Consider the following 22,525-nt stretch of genomic DNA (forward strand, 5'->3'; position numbering starts at 1 on the left):
ACTCTACACTCTACACTCTCCAATCCCAGACTCCGGCAAGTACCCTCGATCTACCTGACCTCTCCTACCCTGACCCGGCTATATCACCTCCACTCTGTACACGTGGCTGCTCGGTTGTTGGTCGGTGGCTATCAACATCCCTACCTCGGCCTCACAGTCCCGCCTTGTTTGTGGTGAGCACTCGTCACACTGTCCTTGTGACCGCAGGAAAAAAACAGGGAAACCTGTGGCCACAGGGACAGCAAGTCTTGCCGGCCTAAAGGATTAACACTTCGGGGTTCCACGCTTTTGAATGGGACACCACAGCTTTAATCCTTCACTTTAATGGGCCATCTGCAGGGAGAGGAAGGCCGATGATATTCACCTTTCAGGTGAGCTGTGACGCAGTCTGCAGTTGTCTCTGCATCTCCGTCTGGGTCCGTGTCCCAAGTGAAGGTAAGCAGGGCTGTTTTACCTTCATCTGAATTATGTATATGACCTTATATGGGGCTCTACATCAGGAGGGGGGGGGCAATATGGCAATATTTGGTCATCTACATCATCAAAGTGGCTGGACAGTGTTACATATCCTTTCCAGACCCATTGATGATAACAAATCATAACAGTAATGGGATCAGTGCAGGCCCTAGAGCCCCACTCCCCTCCCTACGAATGAAATAAACTCACAGCGCTTCTTTTGGACAGTGACAGGTTTATTAACTGTTTGAGAGCAGGAGGGGCGGCAGCACCAGAGCGCCCCAGCCCCTCCGGCACAGTGCGATTTACGTGATCACCGAGTCAGTGATGAGGAGTCCTCTTCCGTTCATCCACAGGAGCCCAGAATGGGATCTCCACTAGAAAAAAGAGCCTGTGATCCCTGCTTTACAAGATCTCTAGGATTTCAAACAATATGATCTCATAGACTATTCTGTAGCCAATAACAATAAAATACACCAAAACACACAACATATCTACTTATCCTAAAATATTTAATAAATAAGGTTAAAGGTTTACAGTTCTAATATATTGTCAGAATTTTGACAAACTTGGACCATCTTGATGTTTGGTTTCGGCTCGTTAATGTCTGGAATAAGAAGAACACTTTATAATTATTGTGTCATAGTAATGTGCAATTTGTTTCTTGTCTGTTGCTCAACACAAAGTAAGTTTCTAGCAGAAGTGATATATAGACAACTTTGCTACAATCAATGATTAAGCTGCACACAATTTTCAGAATGGCTTTTCCCGCTTCTCCGAAATTGAGTAAGGAACACAAATTGAATTTGATTAATACTTTTCCAATTTTTATGACAACTGCATTTTTAATACTTTTGATATACCGTACCTGTAAGTACATTTTTAGATTAAAAATGGAGATCTAATATGGATTCTTTGTATGTGATTCTGGCTCAGTTCTCGAGGCTTTAATTCGTGCAAGAATTATTTTTTTTATTAAATATTAAACGCAATTTGTTTTCACGACTCTATGTTGGTAAGAAAATGCACTGGCGTAATGTTACTGCTTCAAAATAGTGATTTGGTAATACTGTATATCCATTGCTTTTTTTGTACCCATGTCAATGGTAAACTGATATGCAAATATACTTATTTACACTTATTTGAGTGCATGTGCAAAATGCTCCTGTACTTTAATGAATCCACTCAAAAGTTTACTTTATCTAATCATCTTGATTGGAAAATAAAATATATAAAAAGTATTTAATTCATGGTGTAGTATAAATAGTAAAGTGACATTGTGAAAATAAATGTATAAGGAATATTTGGAGGCTAATGCAGAGACTATCCCCAAATAGGAGAGGTCCACTTGAGAGAATGCTATAAGGGATCTGTTCGATACCTGAGTCCTGAGCCTTCCCCTTACCTGTACCTGCACCTTCCCCGGAACCGAACCTGTCTTCCCCTGCATCCCAGGCCTAAGATGCCAGTCCAAGTTCGGTGTACTACTTCCTACCTCTGCCCTGCGGGTCCGTATCCTGTCCTGCAGGGAGCAGCGTTACACACGCCTGGCTGTCATAACTAATAAAACGTCATCTTTATTGGTCTTTATAACCCAAGCTATTAAGATCCTGGTGAGCTAATTCCACATTACCACACGTTGCCACATGGTGTATCTACGAAGTAACCGATTGGCAGGTGAGTCCAACTTTCACCCACACCACGCTGTTTGTATGTTACACTCCTTTCCCATCTTCCTCCCCATACTTTTAATGAATTACTTCACAGCTCACCACTAAGTATCTTAATAGTTTGGCTTATTTAATTAGACCAATAAAGATTGTGTTATCAGTCATGACAGCCAGTTGTGCCCTAAATTGGACCTCTCCTATTTGGGGCTATTTCATTAGTCTCGTCATTAGACCAAATATTCTGGATCAGTTTTCACATCAGGTCCTCACAGATGCCCCCTGCTCCACTGTATCTTCAAAATGTTCTCAAATTCTTCTCATACACTAAGAGGCAAGAGTTGTTCCAGTTTCATCCTTTCTTTGTTGCATTAAAAATAATATTGTGATTTTTACCTGGTATTTCAATAGTCACATCTTTACACAGGTTTACACTTGGTACGTTTGATACCCCAGACACGACCTAAAAGGAAAACGCAATGTATTAGTATATTTATTTGTAATGTACAGTATACTTCAATGTGTATTATTCTGCTGCTGCTAACTCAGTGTCTGTATATGCTGTGTATCCCTCATGTACTTCGGTTGAATACGCTCTACACACTGAATATAGAAAAATACAGCACAATTCCAAATAAATGAGTTGGAGACTGAGACAAAGCAGCTTCAAAAAGTGAAGTAGAGTTATTAAGCGTACAATCTAAACAATGCGATACAAATTACATCTGCATGAAATTTCAATTTTGGGTAGGATCCTGCGCTTATTCCCTTTATGTTATATTATTATGTCATGTGTATTACTGCTGTGTAGTGCTGGGTACACGGGTGGCGCTATATAAATAAAGATATATCTACATACATCTTTTGTATGCAAACATTTCTTGGTGTATCAGGCTTAGTATAAAATATAATCATTATCAAATAAATTCCTGTCCTATATCGCACGGCCCATGAATAATATCACACTGTATCAATCATCGATTTAATGGAATTGTATCTGTCTTCTCCGACCTTATCTTGGGTACGACTCTAACTACCTACAAATATTACTAATAAATGACAAGAGTTGCTGAATGACTGTATGTGGCGGTAGGCGTAGCCAGCCTTCTTTAATAAAGGTGGAGTCCGGCTGGCTGCCCCAGAAACCATATGGTATGGGCTGAGAGTGTCAGCTCTTGGGTCTAATATTGTACCTTACTGTGTTGCCTGTAATTTTTGTTCTCCTTTTATACTGCCCCCCATAGGGTTATAAACTATGAACTGTGTGTGTGGGGTTAACTGTGTAAACCCAGTGGGCTTGTTAATGCGTTATCTGTGTATTCCCTTTGCCTCGTGGGCCTGCGACTGCCTGTGTCAGCTTGTAAGTGGATTGCCTTGTATGGGTGGCCTCTTATAAGAAATAGCTGCAGGGCAGGGATGTCTGGAACATGAGGGGAAAGGGGGGGAATATTTTAACCTGTCTTGCCTGCCAGCAAGGTATTCTTAGCTGGTGTCTTAAAGAGAAGGTTTTAGAACCCCACATGATATGTGCAGATGGGGGGATGCAAGCTCTTGTGTCTAAATATTGGTTCTCTGTGTTTTAAAACTGCAATGCATTTGGTTTGTCCTGTGATTTAAACCCAGGTTGGTGACGAAAGGCAGTCTGAATTAGCATGTGAATTACATGTGGATCAGCATTTCCATGCCCCAGCTCAGATAGGGATTCAAAGCCCAAATTTCCTCACTTTATTTCCCTTATAAGTATAAGCTCCCCCAAAGTATATTCTGTAAGGAAGTGTGCTTTATATTGTGTTTTAATGTTTACTAGTTTGCATAGATTCCATAGTTCAAAGAGGAGAGGAATGGCAGAGGGGGGAAACCATTTGGTGAGCAGGATATTCAGATTGGGATGTCTTTGTTTTACTAGACACCACGGAGCCAGGGAAAAAGAAAACGGCTCTGGATGTCAGAACTGATAAGCAAGGTTTCTATTGGCAAGTTTTGAATTTATCCCTCCTATCAGGGAATGCGTAATTTCAATCCCTGCTTTAAATGGCTATTACTCTCCTCAATGATTTAGATAGGATTTCAGCCTATATAAGAGCGTGCTGTAAAAGCAGCTCTCTCTCTCTTTTTCCTGTTGGAGGTCTGAAGACAAGCATCTGCTGGCAGGCCTCTCACTTCTGATGCTTCTGTGAAAGAGCTATTCACACCTGGAAGCATGGGGAGGCCTAGCCAGCAGGCTGGATTTCGGTCCAGGAGCCCAAGGTCCTATCAAGGTAAGCCTTTGCTGAACAGGCGCCTTGCAACTAGGAAAGGGTAGATCTCTTCCCCAGACCCCTGTAAGTGTGTATATTCTCTGTTTCTTGTATTTCTGTGTGTTTCCGAGGTCTTGTCCGAATAAACCGCAATTTATTTTACTGCCTGTTTTGCCTTGTGACTGATCCCTTAAATATAAATGTGTATTGGGCCTGCCCTCCCGTGACACTGTACTGTACATTAAACTCAGTTTGTATACACCGGGATTAACAACGATCTAAACAATATTATTAGATTACTGTTAGAAGTGGTATGGCTTCAAATAATGCAGGTTGCTTAAGGCCGTTTGACCATTGGGGGTTTTTACTGTATAGGCTATTGGGCGGCTAAGGCTAAAGCTTGATTTTAATATATATCGCTGGACCATGGCTATGTCATGTGGACTGCTAGCTCTCCTTAGACAGAAGTATCACACTGGCAACCTTTGCTCCTTTAAGCAGTGGTTCCACCTAGTGGGAGTGGGAGGGTTCCTTAAAGGTTTGAAGCAGGATCTGATCCGCAATCTTTTCAGCCATTCTGGAGACTTAGATTTCCCGCAGCACGGGAGCCAATGGGAAGTCGTGACATCATGTGTCGCTACTCCTCATTGGCCCACATGCCGTAAGAAATGTAAAAACCGGGGGGAAAAACAATTTAGCGTAGAAGACCGCTTTAGTTGCAAAAGAACATTTTGTTTTTGTGAATCTGTCCGGTGTCATATATTAGGCCGCTGTTACAGTGGCGGCGTGCGGGGTGACGTCACGCGAGGCTGTAGCTCATGCGCTGGGGCTTGAGGCGATCGGCAGGCAATGGGGAGGCATGGCAGATGCGTCACCCAGGCCGGTTCGCCCTCATTGGCTGATGCGCAAAAAAAAAAAATGTATTTGTATTTTCAAAAATCGCCTGCGCATTCGCTCTGCAGCGCTCGCGCTTACTATGAGCGGCCTCATTGAGGACCACACATTTGTATCCCAGTGCACGATGCCACTATAATCACGGCCTTTGGTGGCTTATCATGTTTGCTTATATTTGACATCAATGTCAGATAGCTAGATATCTTATTGTCCCCTATAGATTGGTCTTTAGAAAAGTTACCCCCATGGCCCACTTTAGAACGGTGCGTATTTTATTTTTAAATTGACCTACTGCAATTTTCATTACAATATACAGCTCAACCCCGTTATAGCGCGATCCGTTACAACGCAGAGCCGCTTATAGCGCGATGTAAGCGTGCCTCCCAATTTTCGTATTCATGAATACATTACAACTTGCATACAATTGTACATTATTTCTAATGCGATCCGCCTATAACGCGATGTGATTTTTTGGACCCCAAGCACAGCGTTATAAGGGGGTTGAGCTGTATTTTTCCTACTGTATTTAGCACTGACAGGGCACATAGACACAATGAGCCCTAGTCTTGTAGAGCTTACAAACTCATGTTGGTGACTGTTTATCAATACCAGGGTGGGTGCTCAACTCCAGTCCTCAAGCCCCACCAACAGGTCTGGTTTTCAGGCTATCCCTGCTTCAGCACCCGTGGCTCAATCAGAGGCTCTGCACCCCTGTAGATTATATATCATACACTACAGTGAGCACTGTAAAAGATAAGATGGCAATTGGGCCAAATCCTGGTGTTATAATTACACCAATAGTATATTAGTTGTTTGCTTTATTCCACTTTTTGCAGCACTTTCCACATTGCATGTTACACGAATAACACAAGAACCCAGCAGCTATACAATCATCACAGACCTGATTTGGGTGTGTGATAGGGTGAAGTCACTTGCTGGTGAATATGCCTGGGAAATAACCCTGTGACTCCTGAAACCAGCAGTCAGAAGGTTAACCCAGTTAGAGCTACTTGAGCAATTAGGGCTGCACTAACATGGCTGTCAGCCAGCTTGATAAGGAGGCTACTGCTGGTAGCAGGTGGGGTTTCTCATACACCAGAGCTGTCCTGTCTGCTGGATCCTGAAAGATTGCCTGAATGTGCTCTTAGGACAGGAGTCTCAACTAAACAGATAAGAAATTGTTCTTAATTCTACATACAAGAATCTGTTCTTTAAAGTTGGTAACCGGTTTAGTCGGCAAACTCGCAGTTGGCTTTATACTGTGTAGTTGGCCTCCCTACTGTGGAGTAGGTGTTATTTTTTATGTTTTGTGTTTGCCTTAAAGGGATGGTGTGCCTTATGTTTATTTGCTGTGGAAAATAAAACCAATAAATATAAAAGCCTTACCCGCTCTTTGGGATTCTCAATAACCACACCATGAGGCCCTACTGCCCCACGGTGGAACGTACCAATTAGTATTATCCTGTATTTAGCTGCAAGGTAACATGTGGATGAGGGAATACTAATTAGTGTGATAGAAACAACACAAATTCTAAGTGTCATCATTAAGGAAAATATATATTGTTGATTAAAATATATTTTTTTTATGATCGACTGATGAAGACTAGGAACTACTGGGATGCAGCTTTTAAAGGACAATAATACCCTAGTTTCATTATTTACATTTAACCCCTTCACTTAAGACAGCTACAGTGCATTTTTAACCTGCACATCAGACTTCGGTGTATGTTAGTAAATATGTTCTTCTTTCTCCGTGATTAACCTCTGCCTCTATATCTGGTGCTCTTCTCTTTTTTTGTCATATACAACCACCAGGAGAAGGGACTGTAAGAGTTTCATTATTCAGTTTGTTAAAGTACAATAAGTGTTATTTCTATTGTTCCGATGCATGCATTATACTTTAATATATTGCATTATTAGAACGATTGAAACCCTGAATGTGGAATATTTATTGATGTGCTGTTCTTATGCAAAGAACACCCATTTCATTTGAATACCCACTACCTCGCCCTATTAAAGAAGCTTGCTCCATATTATCTTGAAGTGCTCCACTTGTTTTTGGTGTCGTTATCCTTCTTATTCCATCAATCCGTGCTTGTATTGTTAACAGTGCCTGCTATACAGACATACAATTCTAAGAAATATTCGTATTCTACATTAATACATATTATTATTATTATTGTATTGAATTTGACATGCCCACCGCAAGCCTAACTTTTCTGGATGAGACAAGACATCACCATACAAAGTTCAAAAGAATGGCAATAGCATGCAATAATTCTGAGTGAGGCTGTCTGTATCCCTGCTCTGTGTTAATTAAATGGCATTCAGAGCAGCAGTTTCCTCAGTGAACACTGGCCAAAGAAGTTGTGAGGAACAATCAGGGAATGAACACACACGAGGATGCACTTTAAATTGCATATGTTGAACAGAGTATGTTGGTTCTTTCTAAAACATAACCTGGCTACGGGTCCCATGGGGTTGGTGTAAAACCACTTCTAATTATTTTCCAATTAAAAGCCCAGCACACACACACTTCAATTTACTACAAAGGATACGTGCAGCACATTTCTGGTCCATAGGGCCCTTTGTAATTTGAAAAAATATATATTCCAGAGTACAGGAGCAGTAATAGTGAGTGGACAGTGAGGCTGGCTCCGAATAAGAAATAATTCCAGATTTCTTTTACTCGCAAATCCAGTTCTCCTTTTGCGTAGTTCTAAGGAAATAAAAGGTCACATTAGCTGCAATCCGTCCACTTTTAGTAGTAGGTTTTCTCTGGGATTGAACCGCACTGTTATCATTTGTGAGACATTCAAGATGGCCTTTTCCCCATGCACACATCATTTGCAAACCGTTGTGCAAACCTACCACAGTTTGATTCCTGAACATGCCCATTCATTCACAAAATGTTGGAGGACTATTGGTTTTATCCGTTCACATTTTCGCAAATCTTGCAATTTGCCAATATTCTTCTTGCTTTCTGCTCAAAGATGTCTTCTCTCTACCCCCTTTGTATCTAAAGCCCTCTCCTGCCTTAAACCTTTCTCACTGACTGCCCCACACCTCTGTAATGCCCTTCCCCTTGATATCCGACTAGCACTTACTCTATACATCTTTAAGACCCACCTTAAGACACACTTGCTTAAAGAAGCAAATGAGCAGCACCGTAGATATTACTAGACACGATACATAAAGCTTGGCCCCACTGCAGAAGCACTTACCAAAATGCCCTCCTACTGTCTCTGTACATTCCTCCTACCTATCAATTAGATTGTAAGCTCCTCGGAGCAGGGACTCCTCTTCCTAAATGTTAAGTTTGTCTGAAGCACAAATAAAGACATACAATACAATACAATATTCCCCTAGTTTTACAAAATCCACCAGTGTATTCACTAATTGTTGCCATTTCTATCTGACCGTATTGGCTAAAAATATACCATTGTAATTTCTGGTCAAGTTTTATATCTTCATTTTATGTCAGCTCAAGTGTGAATGCCCAGAATTTGCCATATTCGCTCACTTGTGTTCAAGTTTTACCCATATGTATTCATGGCTACCATTAATGCCACCAATGGGGTCTGAATAGTAAAAACTAAGAGTAAATTGCTACAATACTAAAATGTTACTCGGAAATGTGTTGTCGACAACCCAGTAATATTGTAGCCTTCAGTACAAAGGACTAAGGACCATCCCTTAAGGTTGGAGGAAAGGAGATTTCACCAGCAACAAAGGAAAGGGTTCTTTACAGTAAGGGCAGTTACAATGTGGAATTCATTACCCATGGAGGCTGTGATGGCAGATACAATAGATTTGTTAAAAAAAAGGATCTATTGTAAACGCTTCTGTATTTGGTACAATTTTCAAATGACCTGAAAATTGCAGGAAACCCTTTAGCGGTGCCAAGAGTTCCCAGGAACCCCAGTTAAAAAACACTGTGTTAGACCTTTATTACATAAGAAGAATTTGGTGGCATGAAACAAAAAACTTTTGTGTAGCTGCTCACTTTTCTTTTTATAATATTCACTGGCGTGTAATGCATATTGTGTGGGGCATTTCTTCTTTGAATGACTGCACAGTCATAATGTATGTGGCTTGTTAGCAATTAGTATCAAAAGTAATTATTTTATTTCTGCAATATAATTTAAAAGAGTAATGTATTCAAGACATCAGAATATACATGAAAGCAGACATTTACAGAGCATTTAGTACAAAGCACATAAGACATTTTTGTTCATCATTTTATGTCTAGTGGAAAGTGTTTATGAATAATGTTACATTGGATATTTTCTAATATGTCACTACCAAAGACTATTAAAATATCATACTTTCCTGCTGGATACCGGGTCTCTGCCGCGTGATCCTGTAATATTGAATGAAACAGAGTTACTCTTCCTAGATATTAGTATATCGGCGATTTCACCGATTTAGAGTTAACACTAAGAACAAAAACTTGTGTAACTATTAAGAGGGAGTGTGTGACAGAGCTCAGAAAAACTGCATGAGAAGAAATCAATGTTAACAACAGATAGATAGAAACGGGAGATAAAAAAGTGGTTTATCAAAAGACAGAAGGGAAGCCACAGAAGAAATGTTCAATTCTTTTCTTTTGACATTCAAACGTTTTATTTACTTGTTTGAAATGTACATTGTGGTGCTGAGCACTTAAGGACCAATTTAAATAAAATGGTCAAAAGTAGCCCATTCAAATGAAGGGGCCCTAAGGTAGATGATAGCGTGCTACCATTTTCTAAATATGCTCTTGTTTGGAAATTTAAATAGAAAAGCTGTTTTAACCCTGAAGAAAAAAAAATTAAACTTGTCCCGAGTGTACTTTTATGTACAACTGACTTAGAAAGAAAAAGCAAATGCATCAATTCACTAAACTGAGAAACTGCGACTGAATGAGAAAAAGTTCTTGCACCAACTAGTCAGAATCTTATGCTGGTATTATCTTCTACATTATACATCACATCTATTTAAACAGAGATTATGCACCATCCATTGGTCATTTTCAAGTGTTAGCTATTTAAATAACTAATATATCTTGTGTGGTTCTCTGGAATATTTGAACATTAAAATGGTAACTAACAAGATCAATTGTGCTTCATGTTATCAAATGACTTACCTTTCCAATCAGTGCCGGAAGCTGTACAGCACATATTCAGAAGCAATATTATCTTCAGGAGGAAAGTCACCGCTGCTGTGGCAGGGAAAACCATGGAGAAATGATTCGCCAGCCACATACATCTAAATGAGAAAAATATCACATGGGTATTTAGTTTCATTTCAGTTCTATTGTGAGATCCTTAAATGTAACTTAATATTTTAACGGTATGAATACTTGATTTTTTTTTTATATATAGTGCCAACCAACAGTGTATGCAGCGCTTTACAAAATTACAATATACAGGGAAAATAAAGTACAAATAGTGGGGATAAGAGAAGCAAGTAAATGACAACAGATGCTAAGGGAGGCCCTGCCCCGGAGAGCTTACAATCTAAGTGGTACATTGGGAGATTTGCAGACAGCAGGTATAAAAGTGCGTTCATTAAAGTGCAGCCAGGGAGGGGAAGTGCCTCTGGAGTCAGTAACATACATGTAGATAATGTAATGTGATGTTTTTTTTTAATAGCTATAAAGAGGTTAGTGAAAAAGGTTCAAGACATGACAGGGCGGTAGAGGTAAAAGGGGCAAAGATGAGACATCGGTGGGTCGAGTAATTCTTCCCACTGTGCAGACCATGGTTTATCTAAGAAAACTAACATTATAAACGGTCTCCTCCCTCTATTGTTATTTTAGCATGAAGAGGAGTCTCTTATTGTACATTAGATAAGCAAGATGGCTGCTTCCAAAGTGGCCCCTAATGTCTCTGTAAGACTTGAATTTAAAATTCATACTATTGTAGGGTTAAAGCATTATTATAAGCAGATACTCACGGAAACCAGAAAAACAATCCATTAAGAAAAAGAGAATAAATAAGAAAAAAGACTACAAAAGGCATCTTCCAGGGAAATGCCTTGCGGTAATCCATCTTCTCAAAGAGCTGATATACAACTGACCAGCATCTTATGAGCACCCGGTCACCAGGCACTGGCGGAACTCCAGAGTACTGTGAGGTCACCGCATGTTGTCACATGATACATTTAAGTACAAACATTGTAGTTTATGAATGATAGCCAATGGATGTAGCACTGGGCTCTGCCTGTGTTTTATGTTGTGTCTCTGATTTTAAGTTTATGACTGACACAGAGTGAGAGAGTGACTGACACAGAGAGTGACTGACAGAGTGAGAGAGTGAGAGAGTGACTGACACAGAGTGAGAGAGTGAGAGTGACTGACACAGAGAGTGAGAGTGAGAGAGTGACTGACACAGAGAGTGAGAGAGTGACTGACAGAGTGAGAGAGTGAGAGAGTGACTGACACAGAGAGAAAGAGAGAGACTGACACAGAGTGAGAGAGTGACTGACACAGAGAGTGACTGACACAGAGTGAGAGAGTGACTGACACAGAGTGAGAGAGTGACTGACACAGAGTGAGAGAGTGACTGACACAGAGTGAGAGTGACTGACACAGAGTGAGAGAGTGAGAGAGTGACTGACACAGAGAGTGAGAGTGACTGACACAGAGAGTGCGAGAGTGAGAGTGACTGACACAGAGTAAGAGAGTGAGAGTGACTGACACAGAGAGTGAGAGTGACTGACAGAGAGTGAGAGAGTGACTGACAGCGTGAGAGAGTGACTGACACAGAGTGAGAGAGTGACTGACACAGAGTGAGTGAGAGAGTGACTGACACAGAGTGGGAGAGTGACTGACACAGAGAGTGAGAGTGACTGACAGAGAGAGTGAGAGTGACTGACACAGAGTGAGAGTGAGAGTGACTGACACAGATAGTGAGAGAGTGAAAGTGACTGACACAGAGAGTGAGAGAGTGACTGACACAGAGAGAGAGAGTGACTGACACAGAGAGAGAGTGAGAGAGTGACTGACACAGAGAGTGAGAGACAGAGAGTGACTGAGACAGAGAGTGACTGAGACAGAGTGACTGAGACAGAGAGTGACTGAGACAGAGAGTGAGAGACAGAGAGTGACTGACACAGAGAGTGACTGACGCAGAGAGTGACTGACACAGAGAGTGACTGATACAGAGAGTGAGAGACTGTGACCGATGTGAGTGTCTGTGACCGAGTGTCTGTGACCGAGTGTCTGTGACCGAGTGTCTGTGACCGTGCATGTCTGCGTATGTATGTTAAACCGTTTAATAAAAAAAGAAAACCAACTTTTTATTTTATTATTATTTTTATTATTTTCTGGACTTACCTGAGGTCTGTGTGGACTGGTAGTCTGTAAAAAGTCTGCCTTGTGGCAGACACCACAACGTCCGTTGTGAGTGCCCGCGCTGCAAGAAAAAGGGTGCACAAATACGAATATGAAGTGTAAATCAATATTTAAATGCAATACATTTGCACCCTAAATCAGAGTTCTGGACCAGGGATTTGTGTGTGTGTGTCTGTGTGGTCTGCCTGCAGCGGGGGGGGGGGGGGGCCTTCCCTGCACACACACAGCCCCTCCTCTGTGTGTGTTTGTGTGTGTGTGTGTGTGTCTGTGTGGTCTGCCTGCAGCGGGGGGGGGGGGGGGGGGGGGGTGCTTCCCTGCACACACCCAGCCCCTCGTGTGTGTGTGTGTCTGTGTCTGTGTCTGTGTCTGTGTGTGTCTCTGGTCTGCTTGCAGCAGGGGCGGGGCCTTCCCTGCACACACACAGCCCCGTGTGTGTGTGTGTGTGTGTGTGTGTGTGTGTGTGTGTGTGTGTGTGTGTGTGTGTGTGTGTGTGTGTGTGTGTGTGTGCGCGTGCGTGCGTGTGTGTCTGTGTGTGTGTCTGTGTGTCTGTGTGTGTCTCTGGTCTACTTGCAGCAGGGGCGGGGCCTTCCCTGCACACACACAGCCCCTCCTCTGTGTGTGTGTGTGTCTGTGTGTGTGTGTGTCTGTGTGTGTGTGTGTGTGTATCTGTGTGTGGTCTGCCTGCAGCGGGGGCAGGGCCTTCCCTGCACACACACAGCCCCTCCTCCTCCTGACATGGGGGACTGCAGTGAAAGTAAGTGTGTCTTATAGTGAAAGTAAGAGAGAGTGTGTGAGTGTGTGAGTGAGTGTGTGTAGGAGACATCTTGAGGGGAGGGGGAGAGACATGGAGAGGTGGGAGACATATTGAGGGGAGGGGGAGAGAGAGACATGGAGAGGTGGGAGACATATTGAGGGGAGGGAGAGAGACATTGAGAGGTGGGAGACATATTGAGGGGAGGGGGAGAGACATGGAGAGGTGGGAGAAATTTTGAGGGGAGGGGGAGAGACATGGAGGGGTGGGAGACATATTGAGGGGAGGGGGAGAGAGAGAGACATGGAGAGGTGGGAGACATATTGAGGGGAGGGAGAGAGACATTGAGAGGTGGGAGACATATTGAGGGGAGGGGGAGAGACATGGAGAGGTGGGAGAAATATTGAGGGGAGGGGGAGAGACATGGAGGGGTGGGAGACATATGGAGGGGGAGAGAGAGGCATGGAGAGGTGGGAGACATATTGAGGGGAGGGGGTGAGAGAGACATGGAGAGGTGGGAGACATTGAGGGGAGGGGGAGAGACATGGAGAGGTTGGAGACATATTGAGGGGAGGGGGAGAGACATGGAGAGGTGGGAGACATATTGAGGGGAGGGGGAGAGAGACTTGGAGAGGTGGGAGACATATTGAGGGGAGGGGGAGAGAGAGACTTGGAGAGGTGGGAGACATATTGGGGGGAGGGGGGGAGAGAGACATGGAGAGGTGGGAGACATATTGAGGGGAGGGGGAGAGAGAGACATTGAGTGGTGGGAGACATATTGGGGGAGGGGGAGAGACACTGGGGGGAAGGTGAGAGAGAGACACTGGGGGGAAGGTGAGAGAGAGAGACACTGGGGGGGAAGGTGAGAGAGAGACACTGGGGGGAAGGTGAGAGAGAGAGACACTCGGGGAAAGGTGAGAGAGAGACTGGGGGGAAGGTGACAGAGACACGGGGGAAGGTGAGAGAGAGAGAGAGACACTGGGGGAAGGTGAGAGAGAGAGACACTGGGAGGGAGGGTAAGAGATAGAGACACTGGGGGGAAAGGTGAGAGAGAGAGACAATGGGGGAAGGTGAGAGAGAGACACTTTGGGGGAAGGTGAGAGAGAGACACTGGGGGGAAGGTGAGAGAGAGAGAGACTGGGGGGAAGGTGAGAGAGACACTGGGGGGAAGGTGAGAGAGACACTGGGGGGAGGGAGAGACACAGTGGCTAAACGGAGGGATGAAGGTCAGGCAGAGATGGCAGTATTGAGTGGCTTGGGAGGATCAGTTTTGGGGGGCAGAGGGTTCTTCTTTGGGTCACGGGGGTCACTTCGGAGTATTGATCAGCAGGGGAGATTCATCAGTACCCCCCTTGAGTTTGGTTATGGGGGTCCCTGATCCCTGAGCAACATTTAAACCGGGAATAAATAAATAATACATAAAACTGGTAGGTAGGAGTGGATGACACTGGGGAAAGCAAATGGGAGAAGGAAAAAAGGGAGGGGAAAAAAAGGGGGACGGGAGAGGGAAGTGATGTAGCAAAGAGGGGGATGAAAGCCCCTTCAAATCAATTGCCTTTGTGCACCAGAAGAAAACATATTACCAGATGCCAGCAAACAATAAAATAAACAGTGATCCAATACTAGTATACTGCCTGCAGCCCAAGCGATTTGTGCACTTGGCTGCAGGAGATTGTATACGCGTGGCGGACGCGTCACAAAGCTGGTTCGCCCTCATTGCTGAACCAGCTCACGTGCGCTGACGTCATGTGATTTTGATTACATCAGGCAGGGGGGGGGGGGCGAGAAATTTCATGGATGAAAAGTGGGGCTCGGCATAAAAAGTTTGCTCCCCCTGCAGTATACAACCCAAATGTTAAATGGGAGTCAAGTCATATGCCCAGATATTTAACAAATAGTGACAGGAGCTACAATGGTATTAGCTTAATCTGATGTTCAAATAATCCTTATCACATACACAAGTTACGGGCTCACGGGCTCACAGAATCCTGTTTTGCTGGGTTAACAATTCCCAGAATGTGCCTCCTATTCCTCTGAACTGCAACTCCAGGTTGGCACTTTAACTAAAGTTTCCCTTACTACCTTCTCTCCTACTTCCTGTTGCCTCCTTCTCTGGGATCCCATTTTACATACCCCCTCCCCCCCCCCTTCTTCTACTGCAGTAGGTGCTTCTGTGCTGCAGTTCTATCCTGCCAGTGCAGAACTAAGACTAATGCATGTGGTGTTTCCTCATCTCTAATCAGCTGGGAATTAAAGCAGCAAAACATGCAGCACTGCACAACTGGGTTTTTTTGAAGTGAAACTTCTTTAGTGGCACCTATTCTGATGGGGTAAAACGGGAGAGATGGGGGACAAATGTGAAACGGAAGTGATGTCACGGCTCCCCCATCCCTCCCCCCCACATGCCTGCTGTGACATGCGGTGGCGGCGATAGCCGCCGGCGCCGCTCCTAACGGCCACCGTTCCCCCCACACACCCGCTGCCATGGGTGTACAAATATGGCTGGCGCAGAGCTTCCGGTGCTGCGGGTGTGGGTGTAGTTAGATGGCGGAAGCCCCGCAAGTCCTCCGGCTGTTCAGCCTCTCTCCTCCCTAACTACGCTTCCCCTTCCCTGTGTACCGCTGACTGAGAGCCGCCGGGGCCGGAGGAGGAGAGCCGCCATTCCCCCCACACGTCCACACAGACATGGGAGCATGCGCAGATTTGACCGCCGGGTCCCGCAGGCCAGGAAGCTATCTGCATCCGTTGATGCGAGGCAGCGCATGCGCAGAGTCGCCCACCCCTCGTAGCAGCGTCTGAAGCGGAAGCGGCGCCGAGAGTGGAGATGCAGCTGTCCCCATCCCTCCCCGATCCACGCGATTGAACGAGGACAGCACAGCACGGGGGGGTGCTCGCCTCTCACTGCTCCGGTAACGCGGGATGCGGGGGTTTGAGTGCACCGCTTCCAACGCAGCACTGCCGAGGGGGGGCTCTCAATCAGGGTATCTGCCCCTCACATACGCCGGGCCCGGTGCGGCCACGTCTCCCTGGGGGCGGGGGTGCGGGGGAGGAGAGACTCAGACAGAGCCGCCGCGGGTCCGCAGCTCTGCCTGCGTTTTTGGGGGGGGGGGGGAGGAGAGGTTCAGACAGAGCCGCCGCGGGTCCGCAGCTCTGCCTGGGGTGGAAGGGAGTCAGGAGGGAGGGGGCAGGACACAGAAAGAGAGACACAGATACACTGACACACATACACACACTGACTGACACACACACACACACACATACACACTGACTGACACACACACACACTGACTGACACACACACACTGACTGACACACACACACTGACTGACACACACACACACTGACTGACACACACACACACTGACTGACGCACACACACTGACTGATACACACACACACATTGACACACACACACACACACACTGACTGACACACACACACACACACTGACTGACACACGTACACACGCACACTAACTGACACACATACACATACACACGCACACTGACTGACACATACACACGCACACTGACTGACACACATACACACGCACACTGACTGACACATACACACGCACACTGACTGACACACATACACACGCACACTGACTGACACATACACACGCACACTGACTGACACACATACACACGCACACTGACTGACACACATACACACACACACTGACTGACACACATACACTCACTGACCGACACAGAGAGAGAGAGACATACAATGACACACACAAACACATATTGACTGACACACACACACATTGACTGACACACACACATACACACACACATTGACTGACACACACACACACACACACACACACATTGACTGACACACTGACTGACACATGCACACACTGACTGACACACATGCACACACTGACTGACACACATGCACACACTGACTGACACACATGCACACACTGACTGACACACATGCACACACTGACTGACACACATGCACACACTGACTGACACACATGCACACACTGACTGACACACATGCACACACTGACCGACACACATGCACACACTGACCGACACACATGCACACACTGACCGACACACACACAAACAAACACACATACATACTCTTTGACCGACACACATACATACTCACTGACTGACACATACACTGACTGACACGTGTGCCGAGCACGCGCGTTATAAGTCAATTTCTGTGACAAAAGTCAAAGAAGTTTCACTTACTATGCGCGTGCACAGAACACACAGCTTTTTTTTTCTTTCTTTCATTACAGGTTTGAAACAGGGGGTCTCTGGAGCTGAACATTTTTATTTTCATCTCCCAGAATCCCCTTCTTCCAGAGCTACTTACCCTCCGTAGGTGCTGCCGGTATTTCTGTGGAATTTAAATGTCCAGTTCATGCGGGTCAATAGGAAGCCGCACCGGATGATGTCACGGATTCCTATTGGCCCGCGTGATGCGAGACATTTAAACGCCGCCATTTCATTAGGTACACAAGTTCTCTGCCTGCAGATAATAGCCCCCGTATAGAGGGAAGTATCTCTGGAAGAAAGAGGTCCCTGGAGCAGAAATTCACACCGTTCAGATCTGGAGGGCCCCTGCTTCAATCCTGTAATAAAAACAAAATACAATGTGACATTGCGCTGTGGTATATGTTCTGCTGCTTTAATTGGCTGCAAAGTATATTTCTAGTCTCAAATATTGAATATTCCTAACAGCAATATTTCTACTACTGAATCTGCCACATCTTCCTTATGAGACAGTGTAAATGGTTGTGTGTTTGTGTATATAGAAGAGAAAATGAAGTTCTTGTTAGCAGTTTATTGAATTAGAAATGTCCCCTCATAGTATACGTGGGGGCAGTGCTTACTGCATGAAGGTGCATACTAAGGAGGAGAGAGTATAAAATACGCAGGAGGAGGGGTGCGTGGTGGATTCTGATTTTTTCCAACTCTAGCCAAAGAGGCTGGGAAGTGTCTGATATAAAAGCCGAGATCGTCTGTGATTGATTAGTTTCAGGAAGGCAGAATGAAAGCCTAGGCAGGAATTCCTACTCCCCATGTGACAAATACAGCCTTCCACTTGTCAGTGTTTTCTAATACAATTATTACAAGAATAAATCATTAATACAGTCAGCCTGCTCATTTTTAAATGTGGCCTCAAAGGATCAGTTTCATCAAGCTCCGATACAAGATATCGCACCCGATCAGGCTTCAAACTGCTAATGGCTTGAATTACAGTTAGCCAGGACCACAGACAGGTTTCCCAGGGCCCAGAACTAGAGTTAAGAATGGGACCCCTCCCCCCCACCAACCCTGTGTCAGCGGTCCTGCGAACTCCCCATTTAAAAATCACCTGCCCCTTCAATTTCCCCCTGTCTCACTTACCCCTCACCCTTTCTCTTACACCCAGGGTGACCAGATGTCCCGGTTTAGCCGGGACAGTCCCGTTTTTTAAGGTCTGCCCTGGTTTTTTAGGGTCTGTCCCGGCTGCCTGACTTACTTTGTGGCTGTCCCGACTTTGACCAGAGAAGGTGGGGGCAGCAGAGAGCAAGAATGCAGGGAGGAGAGCAGAGGCCGGTCTGACTGCTGCTGCAGAGGGTGGGGGTGGGGTTAGTGACAGCGGAGCCTCAGCAGTGAGGACCGGAAGTGAGGTGGCTCCCCCCCCCCCCCAACCAAGATGGCTTCCCCCCCAACAAAGCTCCACAGTGAAAGGTAGGACACCCCCCCTGCAGCTGCTCCTCAGAGCTGGTGTCAGTGTGTCATTGTTTCAGTACAGGGTCAGTATCTGTGCAGGGTCAGTGTGCCAGTGTCTCAGTGCAGGGTCAGTGTGGCAGTGTCTCAGTGCAGGGTCAGTGTGTCAGTGTCTCAGTACAGGGTCAGTGTGTCAGTGTCTCAGTACAGGATCAGTGTCTCAGTGCAGGGTCAGTGTGTCAGTGTCAGTACAGGATCAGTGTCTCAGTACAGGGTCAGTTTGTCAGTGTCTCAGTGCAGGGTCAGTGTCTCAGTGCAGGGTCAGTGTGTCAGTGTCTCAGTGCAGGGACAGTGTGTCAGTTTCAGTGTCTCAGTGCAGGGTCAGTGTCTCAGTGCAGGGTCAGTGTCTCAGTGCAGGGTCAGTGTCTCAGTACAGGGTCAGGTTCTCAGTACAGGGTCAGTGTCTCAGTACAGGGTCAGTGTGGCAGTGTCTCAGTGCAGGGTCAGTGTGTCAGTGACTCAGTGCAGGGTCAGTGTCTCAGTGCAGTGTCAGTGTCTCAGTGCAGGGTCAGTGTGTGTCTGTGCAGGGTCAGTGTGTCTGTGCAGTGTGTGTCTGTGCAAGGTCAGTGTGTCTGTGCAGGGTCAGTGTGTCTGTGCAGGGTCAGTGTGTCTGTGCAGGGTCAGTGTGTGCAGGGTCAGTGTGTGCAGGGTCAGTGTCTGTGTCACTGGCTGTGCAGGGTCGGGTCTGTGCAGTGTCGGGGTCCTTACAGGGTCGGGGTCTGTGCAGGGTCGGGGCCAGTGGCTGTGCAGGTCTGTCTGTGCAGATCAGTGGCTGTGTGAGTGTCTGCACAGGTCAGTGGCTGTGTGTCTGTGCAGGTCAGAGAGAAAATGGGAGGTAGAGAGAATGGAGGATGGTGGAGAGAGAATGGACGGGGGAGAGAGAATAGAGGAGGGGATTGAGGGGATTGAGAGAGAAAATGGAGGAGCGGAGGAAGAGAGAGAGAATGGGGGGATGGGGAGAGAGAATTGGGGGAGGAAGGGAGTGAAACTGGGGGTGAGGGAAGGTAGAGAGACTGGTGGGAGTGAGAGAAAATGGGGGGAGGGTGAGAGAAAATGGTGGAGATGAGGGATAGAGGGAATGGGGGAGAAGGTAGAGAGAGAATGGAAAGAGGTAGAATGAATAATACAGCATCAATGGTGACACTATCCTCTCAGTTCCCCCCCCTCCAACAATTATCCCACTCAATCCCCCCTAACCCACATACAACCCCCCCCCCAAAATGCATTCAACGCCCCAACCCCCCAAATACATACCAACACAAAGCCACCTCCAAATACATACAACCCCCAAATAAATTTTTAAAAAACACCCCCCAAATACATACAAAAAAAGGCCCAACCCGCACATCAAGCAGAGAGCAGCAGAGAGCAGCAACCAGCAACAGTGCGGCCAGGCAGCTGGCAGGGCACCCCTGCACTCTCGTTACTCTCCCCCCCCTGCATGGTGGGGTTTAGCAGCATGATATTTGTGCCACTGGATACTTGCTGACATAGCGTATCTATGTAGGTTGCTTGCACTTATCCCTGTTGTGTTCATTTATAGACAATCTCATTTGTGGGCTTTCTGTAGCTCTACATCCAAGGAGAAACAAGAAGGTATCGGAGCGCGGCAGGAAAAAAAGGCTGAACAGGAATTGGTTCAAAAATAAAACTATTGGGGGCGTGGGCAGGACGTGGAGCAGAGCAGCCGCACATACGCTCATCTCCGCTGAATCAAGGAGTTTGTACCCCTAAAAACCAGGGGGAAATCACCCAAAATCAACACAGGGAAAGAAGTGTGGCTCCTGAGAGTCTTTCCACGCACCTGGCTGGAGTCACCTGAGGGTGTGAACTAGGTATTTACCTGAGGCCTGCAGGCCCGTCTCTAACCTGGCCACAAGAACATTTTAAAATGGCTGCCGGACCCGCACAGTATTTAAACCAGTGTTCGGATCCCAACTTGATCTGGCCGAGGGTGGGAAAGAGCCCAGTGGATTGCACAGCGGAGCCCAAAAATCACCCCCCCCCCCCCGCCATCCACGCAAGTGATCCCGAGGGACACTCTGTCTGCCCGATCCGCGAGGGCGACAGGAGCACTGGTAGTTCGGTGGCCATTTTCTACCTCGGAGAAGCAGCACTGGAGCAGAGGGCTTCACTCCACCCTGGGAGATTGGGCCCACCGCAACATTGGGAGATTGGGCCCACTGCAACATTAGGAGGTCAGTGCTGAGTTCATCCCCCCGGTGACCGAGGTCTCCATCTGTGGGTGCAGGCGACATGGGAGCACCAATCTGATCCCTGATCTGGTCTGGCCCTGAAACCAGATGATTGCCGCTGCTCCGTGAGGAAGGGGGGATGAGGTGGCAGTAAGTGAGGCCATTAGAGGGAAATAAGTTCCCTGACTCGGGGGAGCCAACTAACCGCTGGGGGCCCACGGTGCGACCCCCCCCAACATACACTTACCCCTCAGACCCGGCCGCCGGCTCCGTTGGGGAGAAGTGAGCGCGAGCAGCAGAGAAAGTCCCTGTCTCCGGGCCCCCCTGCCGCCGAAGCCACGTGATCGTGCCCCCCGTCACCTTACCTCATCCTCGTCGGACCAGCAACAGGAGCAGCGCTGCATGTAGGGAACTGCCGATGAAGCTGCACTGAAGGGGGCGGCGGACATTTTGGTTCAGCGCTCTGCGATTGTGCCGTCAGAGCGGGGGTCCCTGCGTCTCCCCTTGCCCCTGCTGGGGCCTCTCACGGATGGGGGGACCCCTGCAGTGATCTCCCCTGACAACGAGATCTATCGCTGAACGGCAGGCGCGGCGCACATTCATCAGAGCCTCCCCCTCACGCCCAAGATGACTGCCATGAGGCAGTGAAGGGAGGTGAGGTGCAGCTGCAAGCCGGGGAAGAAAGAGACCGACTGAAATTTGGTCTGGCTATATCTCAGGAGGGCTACCATCTGAGGCAGCTGAATCCTCCCACACACATTAATAAAAATCAATGCACTCACCTTCCCCCAGATCCTGGCGCGCTGAAAGGGGGGCTTGCCTCCCCTGACTTAAAGCAGGACGTTAACCAGAGCGGCCGCATGTCAGCTCAGCTCCGACTATAAACGGCGCATAAACATCCAAAAACCACAATAAAACAAGCAAAACCAACACCCAAAAAACAAGTTTAATAAAAGTATATAAGTCCTAGCAACCACATGTACAAAATGACCGTGCGACGCGCATGAGCGTCAAGGAGCGAGATGGCCGCCTGATCGGATAGCTCAGCCCCAGAACCCCCCGCATCTAACCACTATTCAGCGATAATTCCAGCAACAGCCAACCCACTAATCCCCCTCCAAAAAATGCCTCGCAGCTCTAAGTACGTCCAAAAGTATGTCTTCCAAGGTTAAGAAAAACCTCCCCCGGGCCAGCACGTCAGATTTCTTCGGAGACCAGCCCAGGCAGGCACAGGCA

General features: G+C 46.6%; 1 protein-coding gene across 1 annotated transcript in view; it reads right to left on the reverse strand.

Annotated features, from left to right (window-relative positions):
- LOC142471029 (uncharacterized) overlaps positions 1-12,752 on the reverse strand; it is a 42,642-nt gene extending 29,890 nt beyond the window's left edge. The window contains exons 1-7 of the mRNA XM_075577827.1: positions 12,576-12,752; positions 10,383-10,504; positions 9,583-9,617; positions 7,813-7,973; positions 6,641-6,785; positions 2,520-2,586; positions 994-1,063 (exon numbers count right to left, since the gene is read on the reverse strand). Coding sequence (XP_075433942.1) covers positions 994-1,063; positions 2,520-2,586; positions 6,641-6,785; positions 7,813-7,973; positions 9,583-9,617; positions 10,383-10,500 — 596 coding nt within the window. The 5' untranslated portion in view covers positions 10,501-10,504; positions 12,576-12,752. The remainder of the gene's footprint in view (positions 1-993; positions 1,064-2,519; positions 2,587-6,640; positions 6,786-7,812; positions 7,974-9,582; positions 9,618-10,382; positions 10,505-12,575) is intronic.
- Positions 12,753-22,525: the final 9,773 nt, after the last annotated feature.

Source organism: Ascaphus truei, chromosome 20 (genome assembly GCF_040206685.1).
Source record: "Ascaphus truei isolate aAscTru1 chromosome 20, aAscTru1.hap1, whole genome shotgun sequence".
In the NCBI taxonomy this organism is placed as follows: domain Eukaryota; kingdom Metazoa; phylum Chordata; class Amphibia; order Anura; family Ascaphidae; genus Ascaphus; species Ascaphus truei.